Genomic DNA, 24088 nt, shown 5'->3' on the forward strand with positions numbered 1-24088 from the left:
ATGCACAGCAAATAATATATCTTCGAAAAAACAATGGTAAAGCCCATTGCAAATCGAGTCGTGCATTTTCAAATACAAATAAAAAAGAGGCATACAGAAGCAAACATTTTCGAAAATGAGCTATTTCTATAAACTGATAGCAAGCTCATTGGTATTAGGCCCGAACTTTGTCACAAGTGAGATTCTCTCAACAGCTGGAAAGTCAATATCTGCTGTCCTGACATACTCTTAGCCCACGCACAATGCCTCAATGTTGCGTTTCACTGCCTTAAAAAGTTTATCTTGGTTTGGATGAGGGTCAGCTGCATCTCGGCGTCAGCCAACACATACCTTTTTGAGCTCAAGCTCCTTTAAAGAGGCGGCACGGTTCATTTCCCGGACATTTCGCAATGCGACAGTCCTTTCTGTTCTCGTCCTCGTTCTGCCGCGATTTCGCCCCACGGACCGTTTGAAGCATCTTCTTGGTCAGTTGTACTTACAGTCAACGTCCGATTTTTCAGACTTCCTAGGGGTCACTAAAATTTCCGGAAAATCGGGCAGTCCGAAAAAAAAAATGAATGCACGTCTTTTACTACCCTTAAGGGCTCAACTCGTCACAGACACGTCCGAAAAAGCGCTGAAGGCCAGCCAGTACACTTATTAGGCATATCGATGCTCGTACAGGGACAGGAGGCGGCGGATGCGCGCTTCCCTAATTAGGGAATACGTACTGTGTCCCGCGACAACTGCCTCTACCCACGCTTAAGCTTCACCGCAATACTTCGTGTGCTCCAACGCGTAACATTACAGTGCTGATGCAAAGCTGCCTTTCGGGAACCGGCATTATGCAGCGCGTCGTGCTTTCCGAGTTTCGAAGCCAATCGCGAGGATTACAGAGGCGGAGTCGGTGCCATTGCTGACAGCGGCGAATTCTTTCAATGAAAAACACGGCATCTAACGGCAAAAACCTTAATAGCGAACGTCGAAGGAGCTAGGCCTCGCGTTGCCACGGTGGTGGCTATACGGCTGCCAGCGGATCTGCGTGCGAGAGCGCCGGTTCGAGGCGGCGAGGTAATCAAAACGGCGGAAGTAGTGGCTTCGATTAATGCCGTTTCGGACCTGCGAACACGGCAGAGTCCGGAAAATAGGACGGCGAAGGGTTCTTGCGTCCGAAATTTCAGACATTATAGATAATTGACTCTATCGGATACGTGGTAGTGGCGCGAAGCCGTCCGAATTATAGGGCGTCCGGAAAATAGGTCGTTGAACGCTGGCAACTCTTCCAACCGACGAAACGGCGTCAAAGACAATTAGTTACGATTCCTCTCTTTTACTCGAGCCAGCATTAGGGCGACTTTCGTTCCCTTTCAAATTTGTTGACCAAAAAGAATAATTTTGCTATAGATTATTTTCTGTGCAACAAACTTGCTTTTCGTGAATAGTGAATACGTGAATAGTGATACAGGGCAATAGAACCAGAGGTGCAGAAATACGCTTGCGAGCTACTGACCACCGCCGCCTTCGCGTAAAACGCTGTGCAGTGAGCACGTACAGGCCAGCGTGCCACTGGGTGCGTTGCAAGGGAGTCCACCTTCCTCACAATGCGGTGGCCGGAGGCAAGGACAAGGGAGACGAAGTGACGTACGTTGGCCGCGCAGTCCATGAAGGCAACCTGTTGCCGGGGAAGGCGGTTCCAGACGCACGCAAGCGGGGTCGCTAGCGCATCCCGTGCTCTTGCACAAGATGTTCCCAACAGAGCATGACACTTCATGCCCTTTTTGCAGACGGTCAAAAGGCACTCTAGCACACATCCTTGCAGAGTGCACTAAGCTCAAGAACCCCCCACCATCCCTACCCCCCACCCTCCCCAGCCCCAACCCCTCCGAGCTATGGGAGACCTTGTTGTCCAGCCCCGACCTACCGACCCAGCTCGCGCTGGCGGCTAGGGGCCAGGAACTGCTGGACGCATATGGGACCTGAGAAGAAGGTTCCACCCCATCTGGTGCCAGCGCGCACCAACCGTCACTACGGGCTCAGCACAAAAGTTGATTCTCTCTCTGTCCATCCAGCGGCATCTGTTACTTCGGCTTCGACGGAAAACAGCCTTACACGAAGGATTACCAGGTAGGGTTCACTCGCTTCCACGCCAACAAAATTGGCCAGTGGAGTCATTGCGAGCTATCAAAAGTGATCTGTAAACAGCGGTGTCAGGTGGAGAAATGTAAATTTGAGAGGCGATTCAACCTCCAGTCCAGAGTACCTCGACCTAGAGCACCCAGCTAACGGAGTTCCTTTGTTGCGCACGACGTAATGTCAATCCGAAGATTATCCAGACTGGCATATGCAATGCACTCGACGGCACGGAGGGTGGACGTCGTTTGGGGTGCCGCGGATGACTTCTCTGGCAACTAGCTCCGACAAGGATTTGGCTAGTGACATGGACTAGCAAGATTTAGTAGCCGTGCTTACGATAAATAAAGGGTACCCTCTTGAAAGTTTTTTATTTTTCTAAAAGAATGTATTTGTCGACTTATGTTCAATTATTTATTTTTAATTTATCGGCGAGTTCAATCTGGGACGACCTATATTCGAGTAAAAAAAATTCATTAAGTGGTTTTACGTGCCAAAACCACTTTCTGATTATGAGGCACGCCGTAGTTCGACCACCTGGGGTTCTTTAAAGTGCACCTAAATCTAAAAGGACACGGGTGTTTTCGCATTTCGCCCCCATCGAAATGCGGCCGCCGCGGTCGGGATTCGATCCCGCGACCACGTGCTCAGCAGCCCAACACCATAGCCACTGAGCAACCACGGGCGGGATATATTCGAGTAAATATGGTATATACGTCATCTCCCTACATGATTCAACACGGCGCAGCACACATACAGGGTGATCGCTTTTAAGTTTTATGGAAATTTTAAGACTCGCCTGTGGCAAGTAGCAGAATTCTTGTTCTTGAGCTGGAGTATTCGAAGAGGCGCACATTACTAACACGGGAAATTGAAACACGTGTTCAACTGATTAACGAAATTCACCAATTCACTTCTCAATTACCTTACGGCACATGTTGTAGCCTACGAATTGTAGCCGGTGAGCTTGCAAGACGTACGTATCCACTTGAAATTAATTTCCTGGAGAAGACCCTGAGAAGCCCGCTCCTACAAGACCAGCAATGGGCCGTCCAGCAGGATCGCGCAGCGGCCGCCCGGTACTCCCTGTCGGTCCCTGCGTAGGAGACGGCCACTGCGCGCTGACGTGGGTCCTGCAGGACCTTTATTAAAGTTTGTCCAATCCAACCACCATTTCCAAGGCACAGTCACTTTTCGGACGCCCTGTACTTTCAAACCTATTCGTGACTATACTTTCACCGTTCCTACGGCAGGCACTCAGCGGCCGAGCCTCCTGCGGTAACCTAGCTTGGTTCGGAAATCAAAACAGTCCTCAATTTTTTTTTCTTCTTTCCCGCAGGCTCTGGTCTCCGATGGTGCTTCTCTTGACTGGCTGCCCGGATCAGGTGGCAAATTGCCCAGTGGAGCGGTTCAGGGAGGCGTCACCGCCAGCGGAGAGCTTCTGTTGGTCGTCGGCGCGGTTCAGCCGTCCGAGAAGTGCTTGCTGCTCCCTTTCAACGGCAAGAAGCACAGGCACACCGACTACGAAGTCCTAGTCTGCAAAACAATCAACTTCTGAGAAAGAATCCAGACGACTGGAAGGGTGATTAATGCCACCGCTGAAGCAATCACAGATGACTGCGACAGATTACCGACAGCCGAATTCTTTGGCGATAGCGAGCGCAGCGATGTGGGCAGGTTCCTCTCTCTCTCTTTCTTTCTTCTCCTTCCTTTTTTGCTAAGTCGACAGAAGTTGCTAGCACCAGGAAAATAACCGAGAATCGGAAATGAAATACTGAGTAGCAATATATTTCTGTGGAGCACAAACGCCCTTGTTATTCGTTATCTGACTTCCGAACTAGCGACGATCACTTAGCGATAAATGCGACGGAAAGCGAGGGCATAAATAAATGAATACCATACTGGCATGGAGAATACCTTAGTAACTTGCGATTCGCTGATGATATTGCCTTGCTTAGTAACTCAGGGGACCAATTGCAATGCATGCTCACTGACCTGGAGAGGCTAAGCAGAAGAGTGGGTCTAAAAATTAATCTGCAGAAAACTAAAGTAATGCTTAACAGTCTCGGAAGAGAACAGCAATTTACAATAGGCAGCGAGGCACTGGAAGTCGTAAGGGAATACATCTACTTAGGGCAGGTAGTGACGGCGGATCCGGATCATGAGACGGAAATAATCAGAAGAATAAGAAAGGGCTGGGGTGCGTTTGGCAGGCATTCTCAGATCATGAACAGCAGGTTGCCATTATCCCTCAAGAGAAAAGTATATAATAGCTGTGTCTTACCAGTATTCACCTACGGGGCAGAAACCTGGAGGCTTACGAAAATGGTTCTACTCAAATTGAGGATGACGCAACGAGCTATGGAAAGAAGAATGATAGGTGTAACGTTAAGGGATAAGAAAAGAGCAGATTGGGTGAGGGAACAAACGCGAGTTCATGACATCTTAGTTGAAATCAAGAAAAAGAAATGGGCATGGGCAGGACATGTAATGAGGAGGGGAGATAACCGATGGTCATTAAGGGTTACGGACTGGATCCCAAGGGAAGGGAAGCGTAGCAGGGGGCAGCAGAAAGTTAGGTGGGCGGATGAGATTAAGAAGTTTGCAGGCATGGCTTGGCCACAATTAGTACATGACCGGGGTAGTTGGAGAAGTATGGGAGAGGCCTTTGCCCTGCAGTGCGCGTAACCAGGCTGATGATGATGATGATGATGATGATGATACTGGCTAACCACCGTTCCGTAATCTTCACTGAATATAGACGGTTGAAATTAAATATTGAACACATGTTCGTTATCGCAAATAAAAGAAAACTCGTTGTCTTCTTCAACTTGGGATGCACAAACACCTCTGCAAAAAAGGAAGAAAGACTCACAGACGCAATCAACACACCAACGCTTCTTGGACTTCTCGCTGCCGTTTAAAGGTCCCGCGACAGTTTACCTGAAAGTCAGCACCCGCCCTGGAAAGGTTCCCCAATTGAAGTTTGTGTCGCACAGGATGACCGATGTAAAGGGGCACGAAAGGGACACACTAAATTAATTTAGACTAATAACAGCGTGTCTACCAAGTTGACATTTCCAAATTCCCTGAATTTTCCAGGTTTTCCATGAGTGACTTTGCGAAATCCCCTGACTGAGACAGAACTTCGTCTTATGTCAAGACGGGTTGACACCATGACGCCCGATGCTTTTATTCCCTAGTAAGCACGTTATAAAATAAAAAAAATGACTTAATCCAGTTTGAATAGTAAGGGGTAGTGTTCATTTTCGCCAAAAAGAAAACATAAGGGCAGAGTTAGTAAAATTCACAGCGAATAAAGTATATCCGAAAAGAATGGTAAAACCCATTGCAAATAGAGTCGAACATTCTCAAATACGAATAAAAAGGAGATGCATATAGAAGCAAATGTTTTCGAATGTGAGCTACTTCTATCAACCGACAGTAAGCTCATTGGTATGAGGCCTGAATTTTGTCACAAGTGAGATTCTCTCAAGATTTAGGAAGTCAACCTCAACTGTCCTGACATACCCTCGGCCTGCGCACAAAGCCTCAGTGTTGCGTTTCACTCCTTTAAAGAGTTTATTTTGGTTTGGATGAAGGACAACTGCATGTCGGCGTCAACCAATACTTTGCTCTTTGAGCTCAAGCTCCTTCAATGAAGCGGCGGCACGCTTCCTTCCCCATTCACTCCACAATGCGTAAGTAGTTTCTATGCTCGTCCTCGTTCTGCCGCGCATTCACCTCATGGACCATTTGAAGCATCCTCTGAGTCATTTGTACAGTCAACGTCCGATTTTTCGGACTCCCTAGGGGTCGCGAAAACGTTTGAAAAATCGAGCAGTTCGAAAAAAATAAATGCATGCCTTTTACTGCCCTTAAAGGCTCAAATCGCCGCAGGCACATCGGAAAAAGCTCTAGTACACGTATTAGGCATATAGGTGCTCCTATTGTGACAGGAAATAGCGGGCGCATGCTTGTATAATTAAGGAATACATACTATATCCAGTGACAATTGCCCCTTCCCACGTTTGTTATGCTTCACCGAAATAGTTTTGCGTATGCTTCATTGCATAACACTGCCATACTAAGGCAAAGCTGACTTTCGGAAACCAGCATTATGCAACGCGTTGTGCTTTCCAAGCTTCGAAGCCAATCGCGAGCACCACAAAGGCGGAGTCAGTACCATTGCTCACAGCGGTGAAGTCTTTCAACGAAAAGCACACCATAGAACGGCAAGAGGCTTAATAGCGAACATCGAAGTAGCTAGGCCTAGCGTTGGCGCGGTCGTGACCCCATCGTGACCGCCTATGTTCCAAGCACTCGCGTATCTCCTTTCCTTTCCTACCACACTTCCGCAGGGGCGGTCCCATCAAAACGTCACGCGCGTCTAGTTTCCTCCGGCTCCTCGGGCCACGGTCCCGTCGTCCACGCGAATGTTTATGAAGATCACGGTAAATGAGTCCGTAGGTACATTAAAAATTATGTGGCAGCTCTGTTTCTTAGAAGGGTGATGGTTTGGGCTAGTTGGTTTTCCATTTTAGATTGTGTGGTACAGCACGAGGCAAGGACAAGGCACGCAGCCGCTTGTCCTCGTTTTTATTGCGTCCCTCGCCCCCGCCTCGCGCTGTACCACACAACCTATGTGTCGTATGCAAAACAGCTTCGCTGGTCATCCACATTCACAGGGTGGAATGGTTCATGATTTTTCTTTAAACGCCGAAAGAAATCGCCGTGCAGCATCTACCTGCCACAAAAAAAAAAAAAAAGGAAAATGGAAACGGTCGTTTTTTAACGCTCTTGGCCCTAAAGTAAATATTAAACATTGTTCATAATTGATCTTAGTTATTGAGCTAAATGTAGAAAGATACCCTAAAGAGCGCCACATGACGGCAAACCATATGTCGTTGGTTTCATTCAGCTGCGGTTAACAACTTTTTTAAGATCCTTGGTTCAAGTAACGTGAACCACCCTGAATATATGTGAAGGCCAGACCCAGGCCGACACGTCAGTAATGTCGTTATTTTAACTACGTGCTTCTATTCTTTATTATATATATTGTGCGCCATAAATGCTGTTGCAAAGTTTATGGCTAATATTTCGGTTGACACTAACGAATTGCCAAGAAATATTTTGTATGCCATTTACCCAATATATCAGGAATGCAGCCCAAAACATTTTATTCAATGTCTGTGTTCTTGGCCTTGATCACGGACTTTAAACGTTCTGGGTACGCTTCGATGGCAGCCCGCAAGCTGAATCCTTGCTCTAGCGATGCTTTCAGGGCCACCATCCCGGTGTGCTGATCTAGGCGGGCTTCTTTTCCAAGAACAGTCGACAGATGCCCATTGGGTTGGGTCAGGGTATACTCTGCCGGCTCCTCTTAAGCTGGAATGCAGTTGGGCGTGACAGCATGACACCACTGCTGTGGTGTTGACTTGCTCATCGATTGGTGTGCTGGGACGCCGTCCTGCGACAAAGTCTAGGCTCGCCGGAGCTGGACTGAGGTCAATAAGGTACGTGTGAGTGTCAATCTTTGCGCCTTCTGTCACAAAAAAAACAAACAAACAAGAAAGCATGGCCAGTTGTGGTTACCCTAATTTAATCCATGACGCAAGCCGCATGGGAGTTTCTAAAGCCGTCCAACTGGCTCCATGGATTAGCAAGCTCTGACGTCGGAGCAAGCACACGAGAGTTCCGGGTGTTGTGATGGGCTTCTATCGCGAAAATGTTCTCAATTGGTGAAGACAGTTGCTAAGTGTTCCTCACTCGTGGCTCGTGCCAAGAGCGGCTGGAGAACATCTTCAGGTCCCTTCGCATGTCTCTCCTCGTTGTTGTAACTAATGCAATCAGTTCCAAGCTGCAGCCTTTAGATGCTTCGCCGTCGCTGCCATAGGATGCTCTTCCTGAAAATTTTCTTTAGATGAGAAGTGGTCACAGAGACAAGACGACTGCTGCAGGTTACGTTCGTATAAGTGTGCCATGTCTGAGAGTCCAGTGGACAATTTTGGGGTGAAATTTTAGAATTTTGGCCACCTCGAAAGGAGAATGTCAGGCTTCGCTTAGTGAGGGGATTTTCCGAAAACTAAGCAAAGCTGCGTGAAACGCAGTCGCAATAAAGGAGAAAGCTAAGGGGGAAAAAATAAGGGATGTGCAGAAATGTTATAAAATGAGAGGCACAATTATTTATATATATACCTGGCTGATACAAGCTGATGCAGGCGGGCCGGAAACAGTCCCTAATGCCGTTCGACTTCGCAAAAGTCCAGGAAGTATCGCGGATAAATATTGTGAACAACTCATTTGAAACGAGGTGGCTGGCGTTGACATCAAGCTAGTTCATTATACTCGAGCGTTTATTCTCGCTTCAGAGAGATGCGTCTCTGTGCTTGTACTTTTTCATGTGTGTATTCCTCATTTGTGTGCGGACCACATCGCGACTCAGTGTAGACAATTATTACGAAATTGTACATTTTTCTTCTTATTAATACTGTTACTACTATTGCTAAGCTAAAAGGAGTAGCCATCACCATTAGACAGTGAGTAAATCTTTCATCATAAAGAAAGATGAGCTTAGTGTTCACAACTTATGGAATCAAAATAATTTATTGCTCCGTAAAGTGGCACTTTGCGTTTTCTATACCTTCAGTTGTGCATACTTGAATTAGGAAGGAACAGCGCCAACTAAGACGACCACGTTCTCCCTGTCGTGGTCGTCTTAGTTAGCACTGTCCATTCCTAGTTCAAGTATGCACAATCTAGCCCAAATGAATGTTGTTCTGAACTATACCTTCACGCCACCAGTTTTCAAGCTGTCTTTTACCGTACAGGTGTCATGTGATGTTTTATTTTATTTCTGGAAAACAGCAATATAGTTATGGTACTTCTTTCTCACTTAGCCTATATATAGCCTATATGAGATAATGATCGGTCTTTTTTTTTTCATTTTCTTTCCGTGTAATCTGCGCCCAATGCTCGCGACTTTTGCTTGGGGTGCACGTACTCGTTGATTATTCTAGCGACAATAAAAATGATGCACTGTGCGTTTACTGAACAGTTAGGATTTTCATTTATTGATAAATGATGGCCAACAGAATATTTCATTTGGTTCGCAGCCGTCCAACTAGAAGTAACGAAAACAAAAGCTACAAACTTCAAAGCAGGTTAATCAGTTTTTCTATTTATTCATTCTTTGAAAAGTTCAGCTCCCTCAGCGTTCTGGCATCCTGCTCGTTCCAAAATTTTCTTTTCAACTCTGGCAAGAACTCGATAACGTCGCTATGTCTGGTAAGCAGAGCCCGAAAATCACGGCGCTATACAGAAACAAGCTTTCCAAAATTTACTCACTTAAAAACGGCAGAAGCCGAGGCCCCGCCAACACTACTCGGCATGATGGCGGATAAACGACTCAAAAGGATCATTTGCAACGCGATCGTTTGTCGGCAGACGTGCACACAGTGAGTATAGCTGGCATCGATGGCTGAACCACCGCCGCGCGAAGTCTGCTCAAAAGTTGACCGTCTTGCAGACAAGCACCTCGTAGTCGGTGTACTTGTACTCTTTTTCGTAGTAGGGAATGTACATGCATTGATTCGAAGGGTGCACCTTCCCGATGACCAGGCCGTCTTGGAGACGGACGCGGCCGATGTAGAGCGGCTCGCCCTTGGACGTAGTGCCACCCTGGATGGCTCCACCGGGCACCCCGCCCCCGGATCCCGGAAGCCAAGTCAGGTTGTCACTGTCGGAGACAAGTGCCTGCGACCGCAGTTACACGCAAATAATCATCACGACGACGACGACGAAGACGATGATGATGTGTTCCGTGGCTCAAGGGTGCATGCAGATATTCACCCCGCTGGGTTTTCAGTTGATGTCGATAGCCACAGTCGCAATGCAAGCATATGTGTGTCCGGGCACATACCCAGACATATATAGTGCAAGCATGTGGGTTAAATAAAATACAGCCTAATAGAAACCTCCTGTAATCTCAGCCCATAAGACCTTTAGAGGCTTTGATGCGAGTAGCATTCTTGGCTTACTACGATCACTTTGTGTCAATTCATGCATCTAAGACAATCTGCGCCGCTTTTCCCTTTTAAGAAATCCTTTAACATTTCTCCGCTTTTAGGTGGATACCAAAGTGCGTCCCATTGGTTTCTCAAGCACAGGAACCCGGCGTTCCATCGCTGTGCCAGGAACTGCGATTAATTAACAGCGTTAACGCTACACGCACTGGCGAACCAGCTTTGAAATCACTGAGGCCATGCAATCTCTGAGGCCACGCAATCTTTGAGGCCACGCAATCTCTCGCCGCTAAATTGACGCAGCGTGTCCAGACAAAGCCACTTACAAAAATCAAAAATTTTTTTTCTAGGTGGCTTTGGTCCAGAGGAAAGCGCGAGTGGAGACCCTGGATACAGTACACCCGTCACATACCTGGCGGTTCTCGATGGTGGTAATACGTACGGTGTGTCCGTATGCGTTGCTTGAACGCTAATCGCATTAACGTCGACAGTCATCGTGAGATCAGCGCTGCCGGATTTTTTTTCCTTTAACATAGATCATCGGCAGGCATGCGCGATTAACTGACCTCTTCTCTTGAATACTTTCTTTCTACGGTTAGGCGCGGGAGGGTCTAACCCTCGTGTGCCCGCGTACGTGGTGTCGCAACACACCAATCCTCTGCGTCACGACGACTACAGATTATTCTTAAACAAGTGGTATTCCACTATACCATTATTTTATTTTTTTTTTATTTTATTTATTTATTAGTAAAAATACAGATAATTGCATGTGCGTAGTATACATAAGGAGGTCCTTATGTATACTACGCACGTATACCACGCACAGTAAAAGAGCGCGGAATAACCTTCCCACACCAACTGTAACCATAAAACAGCATGACCAGCTTTTGAAATGTATAGCTAAGATTGTAAACTGAGACACATTTGTAATTGTATTGTTTATTCCAGATTCATCTGTGTGATGTCTATTTGACCCTGAAGGTTTTTATAGTGAATAAATAAATAAATTTCGCTCGCCGGCGTACGCTGGATAGGGTTATTCATCAAAAACGGGCGTGGAAGAAAATTACGGTACAGATACTTTTTAATGAAACAACAGGTTGACGCAACTCGAAATCGCGTTATGAAACTTTAAAAGGTGTTAAAACGTTGTGAAGGTCATCAACGAGTTCCAAGACAAAGATATGTATAGTTCACTATTCCCTTGCGAGCGGCTGTGGAAAATTGACTGATCGATGGATCTATTGATTGATTGATTGATTGATTGATTGATTGATTGATTGATTGATTGATTCGCTCATGGGGCTTAACGTCTAAAAGCAACCTTGGGGCTACGAGGCACGCCACAGTAAAGGAATCTGGTATAATTTTTACCGCTTTAACGTGACCCTAAATCTAAGTACAATAGCGGTTATGCATTTCGGCCCCATGGAAATGCAACCGACGCGGCAGGGATTCGCACCCGCGACCTCGAGCTAAGCAGCAGAACGCCACAGCGACTGTTCTACTGCGGCGGATGTGAAAAGTTCAGCTGCAATGCGTGGTGCGTCCCACCGGTGGAGGCAAGAATATAAAGATTAGGTCAAATCACAATTTTTGAGTATTGTCAACCAATAGAATCAATTTTACATATCAGTGTACATGCTGGATGATTATTTTGGGCTAATAACTAGACGTAAGTAGCTTGACGAGTCCCAAACGACCTTACAGTGCAGTAGCAGGCTAAACGGTGTATGCACAGTTACGACGGTACAGATAATAACTAAACGCAAACTAACGCTAGAATTGCTAAAATGTGAACGCAGTTTGAGATATCGAGGAGAGCGTTATAGGAGAGCTGGGTAGGATGTGGAACAGATGACGCTACTATGACACAGGCGTACACTGCTGGACGAAAAATAATTATTTGGGTGCTAGGCGTTTTGCACCCTCGTTTCTCTCTCGGACTCTCCGGTTGCTATGCGTGAGAAAGAACACAATCGGATGGACACTAGGAAAAATAAAACATATCGTGGTTGGCACCAGGAAAAAGAAAACCTAGCCGAGTTTGGCAGAGTTATATGGACTGGCGAGTTTAGAAAATCTGCAAACGCGGGATAGCTACGGCCAGACAGTTTCAGAAAAAGAAAAGAAAGAAAAACAGGTAGTTTGAATGCAGTGGACTTGCAGAATGGCGACTGTGATGGCAATCGCGAGCAGAAAACAGAAAAAAAGAAGACGACAGACAGTATGAAGGCGAGCATTAACCTGACTGCAAGACAAGAGCACGACAGATTTCCGCACCTGGTAGTCGGTGTACTTCGTCTCGACGCCACCGTAAGACACGTAACAGGTGCCCAGGGAAGGGACCACTTTGCCCGGCAGCACGTCGCCCTTGTGCACGGCGCGGGCCACGAACAATTTGAACTTGCCGCCTTTTTCCTCGCCCCCGGCCACGGCGTTGTGCGGAATGTGCTTTCCGCTGCAGCGAACCCAGTGGCACGGCGACTTGTAGCTGCTGGCTGAGCAACGAAGTGGGAACACCTCTTTAGCAATACTTTAGAAGGTGACCTCGCCAGAGAGAAACATCAAATCAGTTTAGATTGATAAAGTCTCATTTTCTTACTCTATTTTCTCCCTATTTTTATAAGACGTCTCGCGCCGGAACCCCAGCACCGGTACGTCCGTGTGACGTCATCGATCTTAAAGTGCTTCCTCGTATCTCGGCAGCAGCAAAAGTTCTCAACAAACACTGATGGTGCCTACGCTGCGACCGTGGAACACGGTCGCCCTTTCATTTTGCTAACTTTAACACTACAAAAGGACACGCACGAAAGCTCGGGTTCACTCGTTTATAAATACAGATGAGCGACTATAGCCTCCTCTTTAAAGCGTCGATAAAAAATTAACGCAAATCTGTGGCTTTGCAGATCTGAATCTCCTAATGTATAAAATAGAAACATTTAGGTACAAACGTCGCGAAAGCATACCGACAAATAATTTATGCCCGATTCCTAGCTGTTGAGCTGTTTCTATTCAACGTCCACAACGCATTAAGAAACACAGTAGGCAAGACACTATTGAGAATAAAACAAAGAGGAACTATCGCACAGAACTGAAACGCGAACTAGTCAGGGCTAACTAGAACGCGTTCTTTCGATTCCGGTTTCGCCAACTCTGGTAGCGTCGGCACGATTTCGGCTCGCACGCATAATCCGAGACCTGCACAATATTTGACGGCCGCATAAGTTACGGCGCGATATCGCGTCAGCGAGTATAATTACTTGCGCAAGGTGTTTTACGTTGCGATTTCTCGTTCGCGTTTCAATTTTCCAAAATAATGGTACGTGCACCGCCCGTAACGAAGCAAAGAACATCGTCTGCACGCACACGCACGGTAAGGAGTCGCTCACCTCCGTAGTCCGACATTTCGTGTCGTCTTCTATGCGGCGATTGCGATCTGACCGGTTATGCGCACGACCCCAAGAACGGTTCATATATACGACGAGGCGCGCGACAAGGTGACATCAACATTTGCGTTGATAAACCAACAGGGAACTCATTTCGACATGCGAGTATCGAATGCGTGATTGCGATAATTCATTATTAATAAGGCGATTACGACGAGGCGCGCGACGAGGTGACATCAACATTTGCGTTGATAAACCAACAAGGAACTCATTTCGACATGCGAGCATCGACTGCGTGACTGCGATGATTCATTACCAATAAGGCGATGCGCTGGAACGATAGTCCTGGTGTTTTTTTATTATTATTGTTTTGCGTGTTTTGTCTCTATATAACGAAATTCACATTTGCGTATTTTATTTACTTATTGCAGCAGCCAGAACGCCCGTAAGGGTATTACACCGACGAGGAAGTTGGGGAGGAGTGATTATGGCATAATCCCTGTGTCGAACATAAGCCCCGTTTACATGAATGCGACAGTGGCACATCGCATTTCCAAGCGCATTTGGGAAAGGCGATGCGACGCCGTTTACATGTAGCGCCTTAACTGGATGGATGGATGGACGTTATGAGCGTCCCCTTTGGAACGGGGCGGTGGCTTGCGCCACCAAGCTCTTGCTACTATGCTGCCTAATATCCTACCTAGGTTAACCAATGAGAAACAAAAAAAAGACACTATGAACTACCACGTCCAAATTTTCTGATACCCTATTGCGAACTGTGCTTTTGTACGTCTCCGTCTTTTGTCGTTTCCCTACTTTTCTTCCACCAATCCTCCAATCGCCTCTTACTGATGTCTATTGCGGACCTGTTTGCTTTACCATTGCTCCCGCTGAACCCAAGGGCTTCAAGGAGGCCAGTGGTGCCTAAATCGACCGCTGGATAGACGTCTTCACATTCTAATAAAATATGCTCCGTCGTTTCCCTAGCTTTACCGCAGCAAGCACATGCTTCTTCTTCCTTCTTATATCTCGCTTTATAGGTGCGTGTTCTAAGGCATCCCGATCTCGCTTCGAAAAGTAATGAGCTTCCCTTTGAGTTATCATAAATGGTTTCTTTCCTAATTTCGTTTTTTCCCCTTAAGTAGTTACTCATGGCAGGTTTCTTTTCCATTGCCGCCACCCATGAGATTAATTCAGCCTCTCTGACTTTCCGCTTGACCTTCGCGAGAATGTAGCGCCACATGGTGTCGTAGAAGGGAAGTGCAACCGACTTCCGGTGTAACTGGTTTCCGGTAGTAGGCCGAGTGCACGTTGGTGGTTGAGTGCCGAGAAATAGAAAGTTTTAGTTTAGCGTACGCAACTTATAGCGTACGCTATACGCTATAGTGTAGCGGATGCAAAGCCGCGCACGTGTTTTGCAGCTTTAGTTTGCCAGCGAGATCTTTGGATCTCAGAGGCCATATGACGTCGTTGCGGCTATTTTCCGACTCTAGCGATAGGTAGCGCTGACATCTCGAATGTTTCTTTCGTTAGGCTTCGACTCGTTCGAAAAGAGGAGCGATCTCGAAAACACCACAAGGGTATCCATAATACTCTGTCGTCGAAGCGGCCTGAGACTAAGCAAAAGCCGTTTACACAATCATTTGCTGCGAACGAAGTGCATTTTACAAAAGCAACGCCAAATTCAATTCGAAGCGGGCAGCCGGGACCGCCGCCATGTTGATGGCTAATTCCTTCCCATCATTCCTAATGCGACGATCCTGCGTTTACATGCTCCGCGAGAGTCGACTCGCGCCCGTAAATCTACCCTCGCCTAGCGCATTAATGCGATGCGCCTTCCTAGCGCATTACTGCTGTTTACATGAATGTGATGCGCTAGAAATGCGATGCGATGCGACACTGTCGCATTCATGTAAACGCGGCTATAGAAACACGTTAACGATGAAATAAACGGAAAAATAAGTAAGACAGAAACCAACTAGAGTAAATAGTTAAACTATTATCTTCAAGGGGTCCTGAACCACTATTTATCGAAGTGATGAAAGGCACCTGAAGTGAAAATAAACTATTTCAGAAATGCTTTGCCGCAAAAAGGTGCTTCAATGCGTTTTTGTTCAATGCCTCGCACTGCGAAGCCTACGGCGCAGTGGGGTGAGCCCACAACGCTCCGCCCCTTCCAAATGTCACCGCGGCGCGCAGTTCAAATTTCATTTTTCATGTTAACGTAGACGTCGCGACCTCCGCCTTTCGTGCCTACGACGCGCTAAACATAAGCCAAACGCGGTTGTCCTCAGCATAGAGTTAGTAGAACAACTCTAGAGGAAAAGCTGGGCCGGAAAAGTGGGAACCTCTAGGGCGCCGCCCTGTTGCTACTGGGCAATGTGGCCAGCGCAATTACTATTGAAAGAGCTGAAAGCAAGTACAGGTTACCTTATGCTTTCTCATCTAAAAACGCATACCTGATGGCTTTATGAAGGTGGTACGTTAATATTAAGTTTACAGAAAGCGATCGCTAAGTCTGCGACTTATGTAAATCACGATGTACGCATTTATGCAATAAAGGATGACGCGAATTTCGGTTTCGAATATGTTTTTTGGATGCGTAGTAGTTTCGTACAGTTTAGGTTTGACATGCGATCGCGCGTCGACATCGGACGCTATGACACACACACTCGTGCCGTGTGTGCCACCGAAGCCCCGAAGTGCTCTGGCATATACCTTCACATGTAAGTAAACAAATGTATCTCCTTGTTGAGAATATCACGCGAGTAGGCAGCTCTTGTGGTGCATCACAATCGTTTGAGAAGCGTCACAGTAGAGCATTTTTCTGCATGCGGAGCGGTGTTTTTATTTGCAGGTTTCCCTTCAGTAGGAAATTGCTGGACAGGCGGACCAGCGCAACGGAATTGTACTGGCCAAGCCGCAAGCAACTCAAAGAATCTGTTTAATTGTTGCACTTTGAGCAATCATGCTTCTACAAAGGCCACAGCAGACAAACAGCCTGATGCCGAGTATTTCTGTGCCACGAAGTAATCAAGAGGCGAGTGCCTAATGCGGACGAAATCGAGTGCATCGAGACTTAGAACGGCAGAAAGCTCAGCTACTTGGTAATGATTCATTATGCAAAACAGAGGTGAGGCGTGCAGACAGGACACAAGAGTAGAGAAGTGGGCGGCGCTCGTGTTGTTTGCTTGTATATACTGTACTCTTGTGTCCTGTCTGCACGCCTCACCTCCGTTTTGCATAACGAGTGCATCAACCCAGATAATAATAGCGTAGGCGTTTTATTAACTGTGCAATATTTTCAACACTTCCTTGCATGCCATTTCATGTGGAATATCTTTTCTGGTCACAAATTTGTGCAGCGAATCTATTTGCATGATTGACTCCGGGCCTGCGGGAACGTTCACTTGCACTTGATGCTGAGTCTTTTACATGTATCCATAAACTGAAGATATGCACATCAGATCCCTGCGAGTATTTTCAAAATTCAATTATTTTAGACTACAGGCACATATGCAATACTGACATAATCCCGAGTACCACTAAGCAGCTGGGACACATTTTTGTTGACCATACTCGCAGGTAAAATAAGTAGATCATGTGGACAGCTCCAGCTCATTCTCCTTCAATCAGTGTGTACAAGGGGTATGCAAAAAATTCTTTTCTCGCGCACCGATTATTTTGCTGTATAAGCAAGAGAACCCACCACATTAGTGTAACGTATCTTGCACATCACACTAATATGTGCTTTAATTTACCAAGTGAGATGAGTTACTTTTATGGCTCATTCAGTCATATCACACTGCAAGCTGCATTCATCAATCTTCAATTGGATTTTGCAAATGTTTAATGAAACATGTTTCCCTTTTATGCAGATATGCAATGGCAAGCCCTTCCGTGTGTTCCAAAGGTAAAATTTAAGCTCTAAATTAAAACAGACATTTTTAGTCAGAAACAAGCAAAAATGGTGAATGCAGAGTATCGAAGCCCAAGGTACAGAAATTATGAGAAGTGTCGAATCAATTTAAGGAAAGAGTCGTATTTGAAAATGCAAGAATCTCTAGTGGAGGTCAAGCAAGTCAATATAGGTAGAATACTCTGCAAAATTATGCGAGTGAGGGGATGTCAAACAATGGGTCAGGAAATGCGTTGTTTTTCTGCAAAACAAAAGCTGATTGCCATTACATAAGTCATTTTAGCATCATGAGACTGGTGCTTGATAAATTCAGAAATAAACCAAAAAACAAGACAAGCAAAAATAAAAAAACAATTTAATGATGCTCTCTCCACACTGGGATAAATAAAAACAAACACATCACATCTAATGTGGACATATCAGACACCTTGTGAAATTCAGTTTCGAGCTATGGAACTTGCCGCATAGATGTGGGGGGCCTTGCACTAATAGTGATAGTTACCACTGCATTTAGAAATTGAAAGCATTCGTGCAGACAAGGATGATTCTTTATATTTTTGGCTACCACTTCAAATGCCTCCACCAAGTGTTACAATGCTGCACGCAGCCATACTAAGGATCTCGCAGCAACACCTGCAGGTAAAAAGCAGAAGCAGTCAGAGTGCTGGTGTGTACAGGACATTATGTTTGAAAACTTTTAGGCAAGAAGAGTGCAAGAAGCAGACATAACTGCATTGATTTCAATAATTCCCCATTTGAATGGCCTTTTCTTTTTGCTTAGACAATGCCTACGCCTAGTCACAGCAGCTCCCTCATACAGACTCTGCAAGCCAAGAGGCCATGGAGGCAAATGCAGGTAAGAGGCAAGAAGCAATAGCACTGGTATCGACATTCATCTAATTTCTTTTTCTTTCGTTTAGGCAGCCAGCACACCTCGAACAGCCACCTTGACTGCGGGTGTGTCACCCTAGTCGCCAAGGAAACATTTGAGGGAAAGCGGCAGGCAATGTGAACAGCCACTTCTCCATGTAAACGATACTCTTTCTCTCGGATGACTCCTACGCCTCGCCACGCCAGCACACTTGTGCACAAAGATGCCGTGGAGGCACGTGCAGGTCAGAGGCAAGCAGTGGCACTGGTGTCGACATTCATCCAATTTCTTTCTCTTACACTGAGGCAGCCAGCACACCTTGAACAGCCACCTTGACTGCGGGTGTGTCAGTAGATTCCTGTTGTACATATGCTCATAATAAACTTCAGTAAACTTGAACTTGATAATAAACTTGAAGGCAAATGGGACATTGATGCATTGTATTTTTGAGCATTTATTGTACACATACAATATATGTTACACTTTGCAGTGCTACAGAGCGTATTTTGAAGCTTCCCCCTATATTTTGCACCTTTAATTACGTATGTGTTGTGTGGCCCTCAATGCAGTTCATGTTGTAGCAGCTGCTTTGTCTGTATCGCACATTGGCTTAAGCTTGTGATATCCACATACTTCTCTCACATATACAAAATAAAGTTCTATGTAGTCCTCAGTGTTACAACAAAAAATGAAAGTAAACAATCCGATCGTGGAATTGTGTTTATTACAGTGATTCCTATGACAGTTACTGAGAAGTTGACAACTTGAACTGGTCAATTGGTCCATAGCCTCCTCTATTTTTCAAAAATAAAGGAGGCTATGGATCCGTCATGGCAAGGAATTGTATGTATACATAAAAAGAGGGGTGTGTGTGTGTGTGTGTTTGTAGTAGGGGGGTATAGGATTAGGGCGGTACGAAAAAATGTACCAACACCGTCCTCTAGACCCATTGCGTTAAGGTACCGTAACAAAGCGTATTATGCATAAAGTTCACACAACCAACTCTGATATTACTGCACACGCCAGGCGACGCGAGCTACATTTGTCATGACGCATTCGCGACTGCACCGGATGCCCTCCATATTATTCTCTTTAATCGTGCACACTGCACCGAGGCAAAAGAAAGATCATGGGCGCAGGTGCCTTTAAGGTATCTCGACCTTGCGAGGCTCTGCTGCGCGTGCCAGGGGAGCTGTCCGTGCGAACACTCCCTGGCACACACCTGCCTCGGCGGCCCCAACCTACGTACCGTTCTGCTTCGAGCTTTGATCCCCCCACTGTCCCGTGGGTGCCCTGGAGTTCCTGCGCCGCCTGCTTTATTATAATCTCAGGTGCTCTCCTGAGACTTCCGTTTGATGGTTACATGTGCCCTACCCCAACTGGATCAGTGCTTATAATAATTAAAAAGCCCGATCTATCGTCGCGACGATAGATCGCGAAAGCGGCTTTTGCAACATACCGCGCCCGTGCGAAGAGAATTACGGAACGCCAACGAGGAATCTGACCACAGCTTCGAGCTCGTAACCTCGTCGAGTGACACTCCTGCAACAGGCGTGACCGCTGAAAACCGCATACCACCGAAACTTCAACAGGATCATAACTGCCACCTGTACGGCCAACATGGACTACACGCGCACCGTTCCGCAACATAGAATAAAGCCCAAACACACGGCTGCACGCACACATCACGACAGCACAAGCGAGACGCCATGCTGCTACGCTGCTACTGTTGCCGGATTAAAACTGACTACTGTCACCAAGTCTAGCAAGCGTCTCAGGAGCTGGCAACCTCGGCGCGTAGCAACATGGCGGCGCTCTTGCGGTTCCCGATTTCAATGCATGGGCCCTATGGGTAGCTTGTCCTCTAGAGTCAGTATAGTAACTCTATGGTCCTCAGGGAGCCGCAGTGCGCTTAGCCAGCGGACTCGTGGCGGCACCTCGCGGTGGCCGCGGTATCTACGCCATGTAGCCAACCGCAGCTTGACGTTAGCTATCGGTCAATAGCAGCCGTCTAAGGGAATGATGAAATGAAGCATCTGATGGCGAAAGAAAACGTCTAGAAGAGAGTGAGGTCAGGGCCTTCTGTTGGAAAGAGCGTTTGAGAGAACGATGACTTCGAATTGCGCTTGCGAGTTCCGCGCACCGCGTACGACAGCAAAACTTGGCTGAGATGTTCACAGCAGCGTATGCTACCTGCGAACTAAGTCATTTAACCAAGCCCGAGGGGTGGTTCAGGGCCCCTTTAAGGAAGGACGAACAAGACATTAAAAATATTGCAGTTAAGTAAAGCAGGAGTAAGGTTCAAAATAAGTTACGCAATTTGATAACAACATAGAACTTTAAAAATCACTACTTCAGTGTAAGCGACAATATTTCTTAGCAAAGCGTTCCATTCGATTATGATCAGCATTACGGGCGAGCATTTTCATCTTAATGTTTGAGCAAAGATAGGCTGCGCAGTTCCTTAATAGCAAGCATTCTTTCGAAGTTTTTTTTCTTGAGCGCACACCTTTTGTGGGATACGTAAGCACTTCCTTAACGATTTACATTCAGACACAGCACAGAAGCGGCAGCACACCTGGGAGAGCAGCGACTCACAAGCAACAAATTGCTTTTTTAGATCACGGTGGCATCTTCAGCGACACCGGTGTGGTCGAATTTGCCTACTACAGGAACTTGCGTGAATAAACTTGCTCGAAACGAGTGGCCCTCCGGTGTCCTTTTACCATCGGAAGGCTTCCAAGGGTACGGTCGGAGGCCAGTGAGCTAAACTATTTCGCGAACAGAATGCTTCGTAAAGCTTCGAGCCATAGCCGTAAAATCGTAGAAAAAGGCCAAATTCACAAACTTAAGGCAATGTTCGGGAGAATTGCCAGGTATATATTTATATCTAACTCTGGGATGCCCACTTCTTTCTCACCATTCGCTTATATGGAACGTGATCAAACGCTTTCTTAAACATCTATGAACATATTACATTTCAGTGTTAGTTCACGTATGCAGTAATGAAGGTCCGTAACGAGATCGAAGCATTTTCTTTTTACAATATTTTTCGTGTGTCCTTGAAGCCATGCTGGTTGTCTAAGAGAAAGTTGTTGGCGTTTCAATGAATCATACTGTGCAAAAAAAAAAAAAAGAAATGTGTTCGAACAGTGCGTGACAAATACAGGTGAGTGGCATCGAAGGTACCTGTTAGAATAATTAATTGTTGTGCTGGTTTGTTTTGAATAGCCAAACAGGTAAGTTAGCGCGATAAGAGAACACAGATACAACAAAAGGAGACAAAGACAAGCTTGTCTTTGTGTCCCTTTGCTGTGTCTGTGTTCTTTTATCGCGCTGATTTACCTATACAGGTACTTGTTAGGACTCGTTCTATACGATGACGATAGAAGGAAGATGTAGAACATATGGCAAGCAATTTGGCATGCTCAAAGTCTGCAATCCAAGCCTGTAATTTTAAAAAAGTTCAGTAATGCCTGGATGGCCTTGAAACTCGATTGAGCATCTGGCCAAGGGCCTAAAATAACGTCCTCCGACAACGGTGCGCTGTCGAGACGCGTAAGGTCGTTGTCCAACCTTTCACGTTCTTCCACGTACTTAGGGCAGTCACAAAGCACATGACCTATAGTCTCAGTCACATTGCACACCTCACAGTGTGGAGACTCGGTGCGTCGCATGAGGTGCACGTATCCGCGCGTAAACGCTACCCCCAGCCTTAGTCTGTGCAGAAGACTGGCACAGCTGCGTTGAATTTTCGGTGGTAGCCTAAAATTCATGGTAGGGTCCAATCTCTGGAGTCGTCTGTGGCGATTATCCGGATTGTCCCAGTGCTCTGCTGTCAATTTTCGGATGACACTGGAGAGGAGACAGTTGGCGTCCGCTCTTGAAAAAGGAATTGAAAGCAGTGACTTTCTTTCCCTCTTCCCCTTCCCCCAGTGTCGAGTAGCTGGCTAGAGGAATATACCTCAGGCCGACCTCTCCGCATTTCGTATCATTAAACTTCTCGCTCTCTCGTTCTATACCATATTTCAGTATGGCAATGACACGAATCATTTACTAGTCATCAGCAATGTACCCGCTCTTGGAGAACCGCTGAAAGATGAGTGTTAGTAATATAGCCGACACATATTGCATCGTGATTTTGAAAAGTTTAGTGTTAATATATGTAGATATATATAAAGCTCTTATGATACGCTGGAGTAACATTTAGCCTTGCTGATCGCTTGACATGCTACTCCCGGTGCTGTCTGATGATTATCATACAGACAGCGATAAAATTAATTTAACATGTTCACTGCCTGAACCAAGTGAACAAGTGGAACACTCACGACGATTTTCCCAAAAATTCACTCATGACGCGGCCCAATTTATGTTGGGTAGATTAAAATCCCTGCCTAATGTTACAATGTGCATTTCGGATGTACGCAGAACACGTATTTCATTGAGTCATGTAAATGGCCAACGTAGACAGCCTGATTTATATACACGGAGGCGGTAGCATGGACGTGCGGTGTACGCGTGATACCCGTATTTGGAGACGTAACCTACGCCAGTTGGGGCGGCGTATGAAATGGAGCCGACCGGCTAATCGTTCCGCATTCTGTTTATTATTACACCTATACTCCCCTGCTATCACACCAGTTTGTGCGATTAATTCGAACATTTACAGGAAAAGCATCCGCCATTTATTTATTTATTTATTTATTTATTTATTTATTTATTTATTTATTTATTTATTTATTTATTTTTCCTTACAGGCTCCGCCAGGAACATTGAGTAAGGGGGGCGATTGAATCAAACACAAGTTTAACAGAAGCAACGCAGTATCAAACAATACAATGTGGTTACATAGTACAAATAAACAAAAGGTTAACATGAAACAAATACTATATATAGTTACACGAAGGTTTTGGCTTGCGAAGGCGCGATGACGCAAGAACGTAAAATGCACAAGGGGGTGGAGGCAGCATCTTCAATGCGCAGGCAATAGGCGCACGGCAACAACTGGTGCGGTAAAAAAAGAAAAGAACAAAACTGCGACAATACACCCCCACGTAATCACAACGAAACATAGTAACAGTATTTAAGATGTATAAAGTCGATAAACTTGGTTGCGATGCGTGATCGGTTGCTGAAACGATTTCGTTGGGAAGATTATCCCATAATGCTACGGAATAATGTTATGAATGATGCCATTTGCAACATCAAACGTCAGCCATGTTTTCGCACCGATAATATCCGCGGTATGTACAGCCAACCACAAAATTGTAAGGAACAAGAAATCTGAGAGAAAGCTCAATATATCCGCGCTGCAGCCTCACAACGCAGCCTATAGTATTCGCATTTACAGCCTCTGCAAGTATATGTGAACAACATTGCGATGTATTCGGTTCTACACACTACTGTAATAGGCGGCTCGAAAATTTAACGTTTTCTGGAATCCCGTGGTCCGTAAACTTTTGTGGTTGACTTTACATGTGCATATATTACGGTTTTCAATACGTCAAGTTCACGGAGGGTGGGAGGGGGGGGGGGTATAACGCTCCAGAAATATGCGAGCGAGAAAGAGATAACGGGCAATTACTCTGCACCCTTAATTTGCGCAGTAGCCCTCGTCGTTTAGGAGAACGAGTGACCTCGATCGGCTGCCTCAATGAGCCGATTAAACACTTTTCGGTTGCCCTTGTAGCACTTATCAATTTTGCGCACAAAACATTGCTCACATGTGTGTCAATCTCTCGTCCTTTGCTTAACAGTATAGCGCAGTAAACAGAAC

The 24088-nt window shown here is 46.0% G+C and overlaps 1 protein-coding gene across 1 annotated transcript; it reads right to left on the minus strand.

Annotated features, from left to right (window-relative positions):
- Positions 1-9262: 9262 nt before the first annotated feature.
- LOC142560076 (natterin-3-like) lies at positions 9263-13607 on the minus strand. The gene is made up of 3 exons (XM_075671871.1): positions 13526-13607; positions 12417-12634; positions 9263-9864 (listed from the first exon to the last, which is right to left on the minus strand). Exons 1-3 carry the CDS (start codon positions 13539-13541, stop codon positions 9616-9618), a joined length of 483 nt encoding a protein of 160 aa, XP_075527986.1. The 5' UTR covers positions 13542-13607; the 3' UTR covers positions 9263-9615.
- Positions 13608-24088: the final 10481 nt, after the last annotated feature.

The sequence above is a fragment of the Dermacentor variabilis genome, chromosome 10, assembly GCF_050947875.1.
Source record: "Dermacentor variabilis isolate Ectoservices chromosome 10, ASM5094787v1, whole genome shotgun sequence".
Taxonomy (NCBI): domain Eukaryota; kingdom Metazoa; phylum Arthropoda; class Arachnida; order Ixodida; family Ixodidae; genus Dermacentor; species Dermacentor variabilis.

Excerpts from the sequence above, each read along its gene's own strand:
- LOC142560076 (XM_075671871.1), bottom strand. Across the intron at positions 9,865-12,416 it reads CGAAGTACACCGACTACCAG|GCACTTGTCTCCGACAGTGA; the intron begins GTGCGGAAATCT and ends CTGCGGTCGCAG.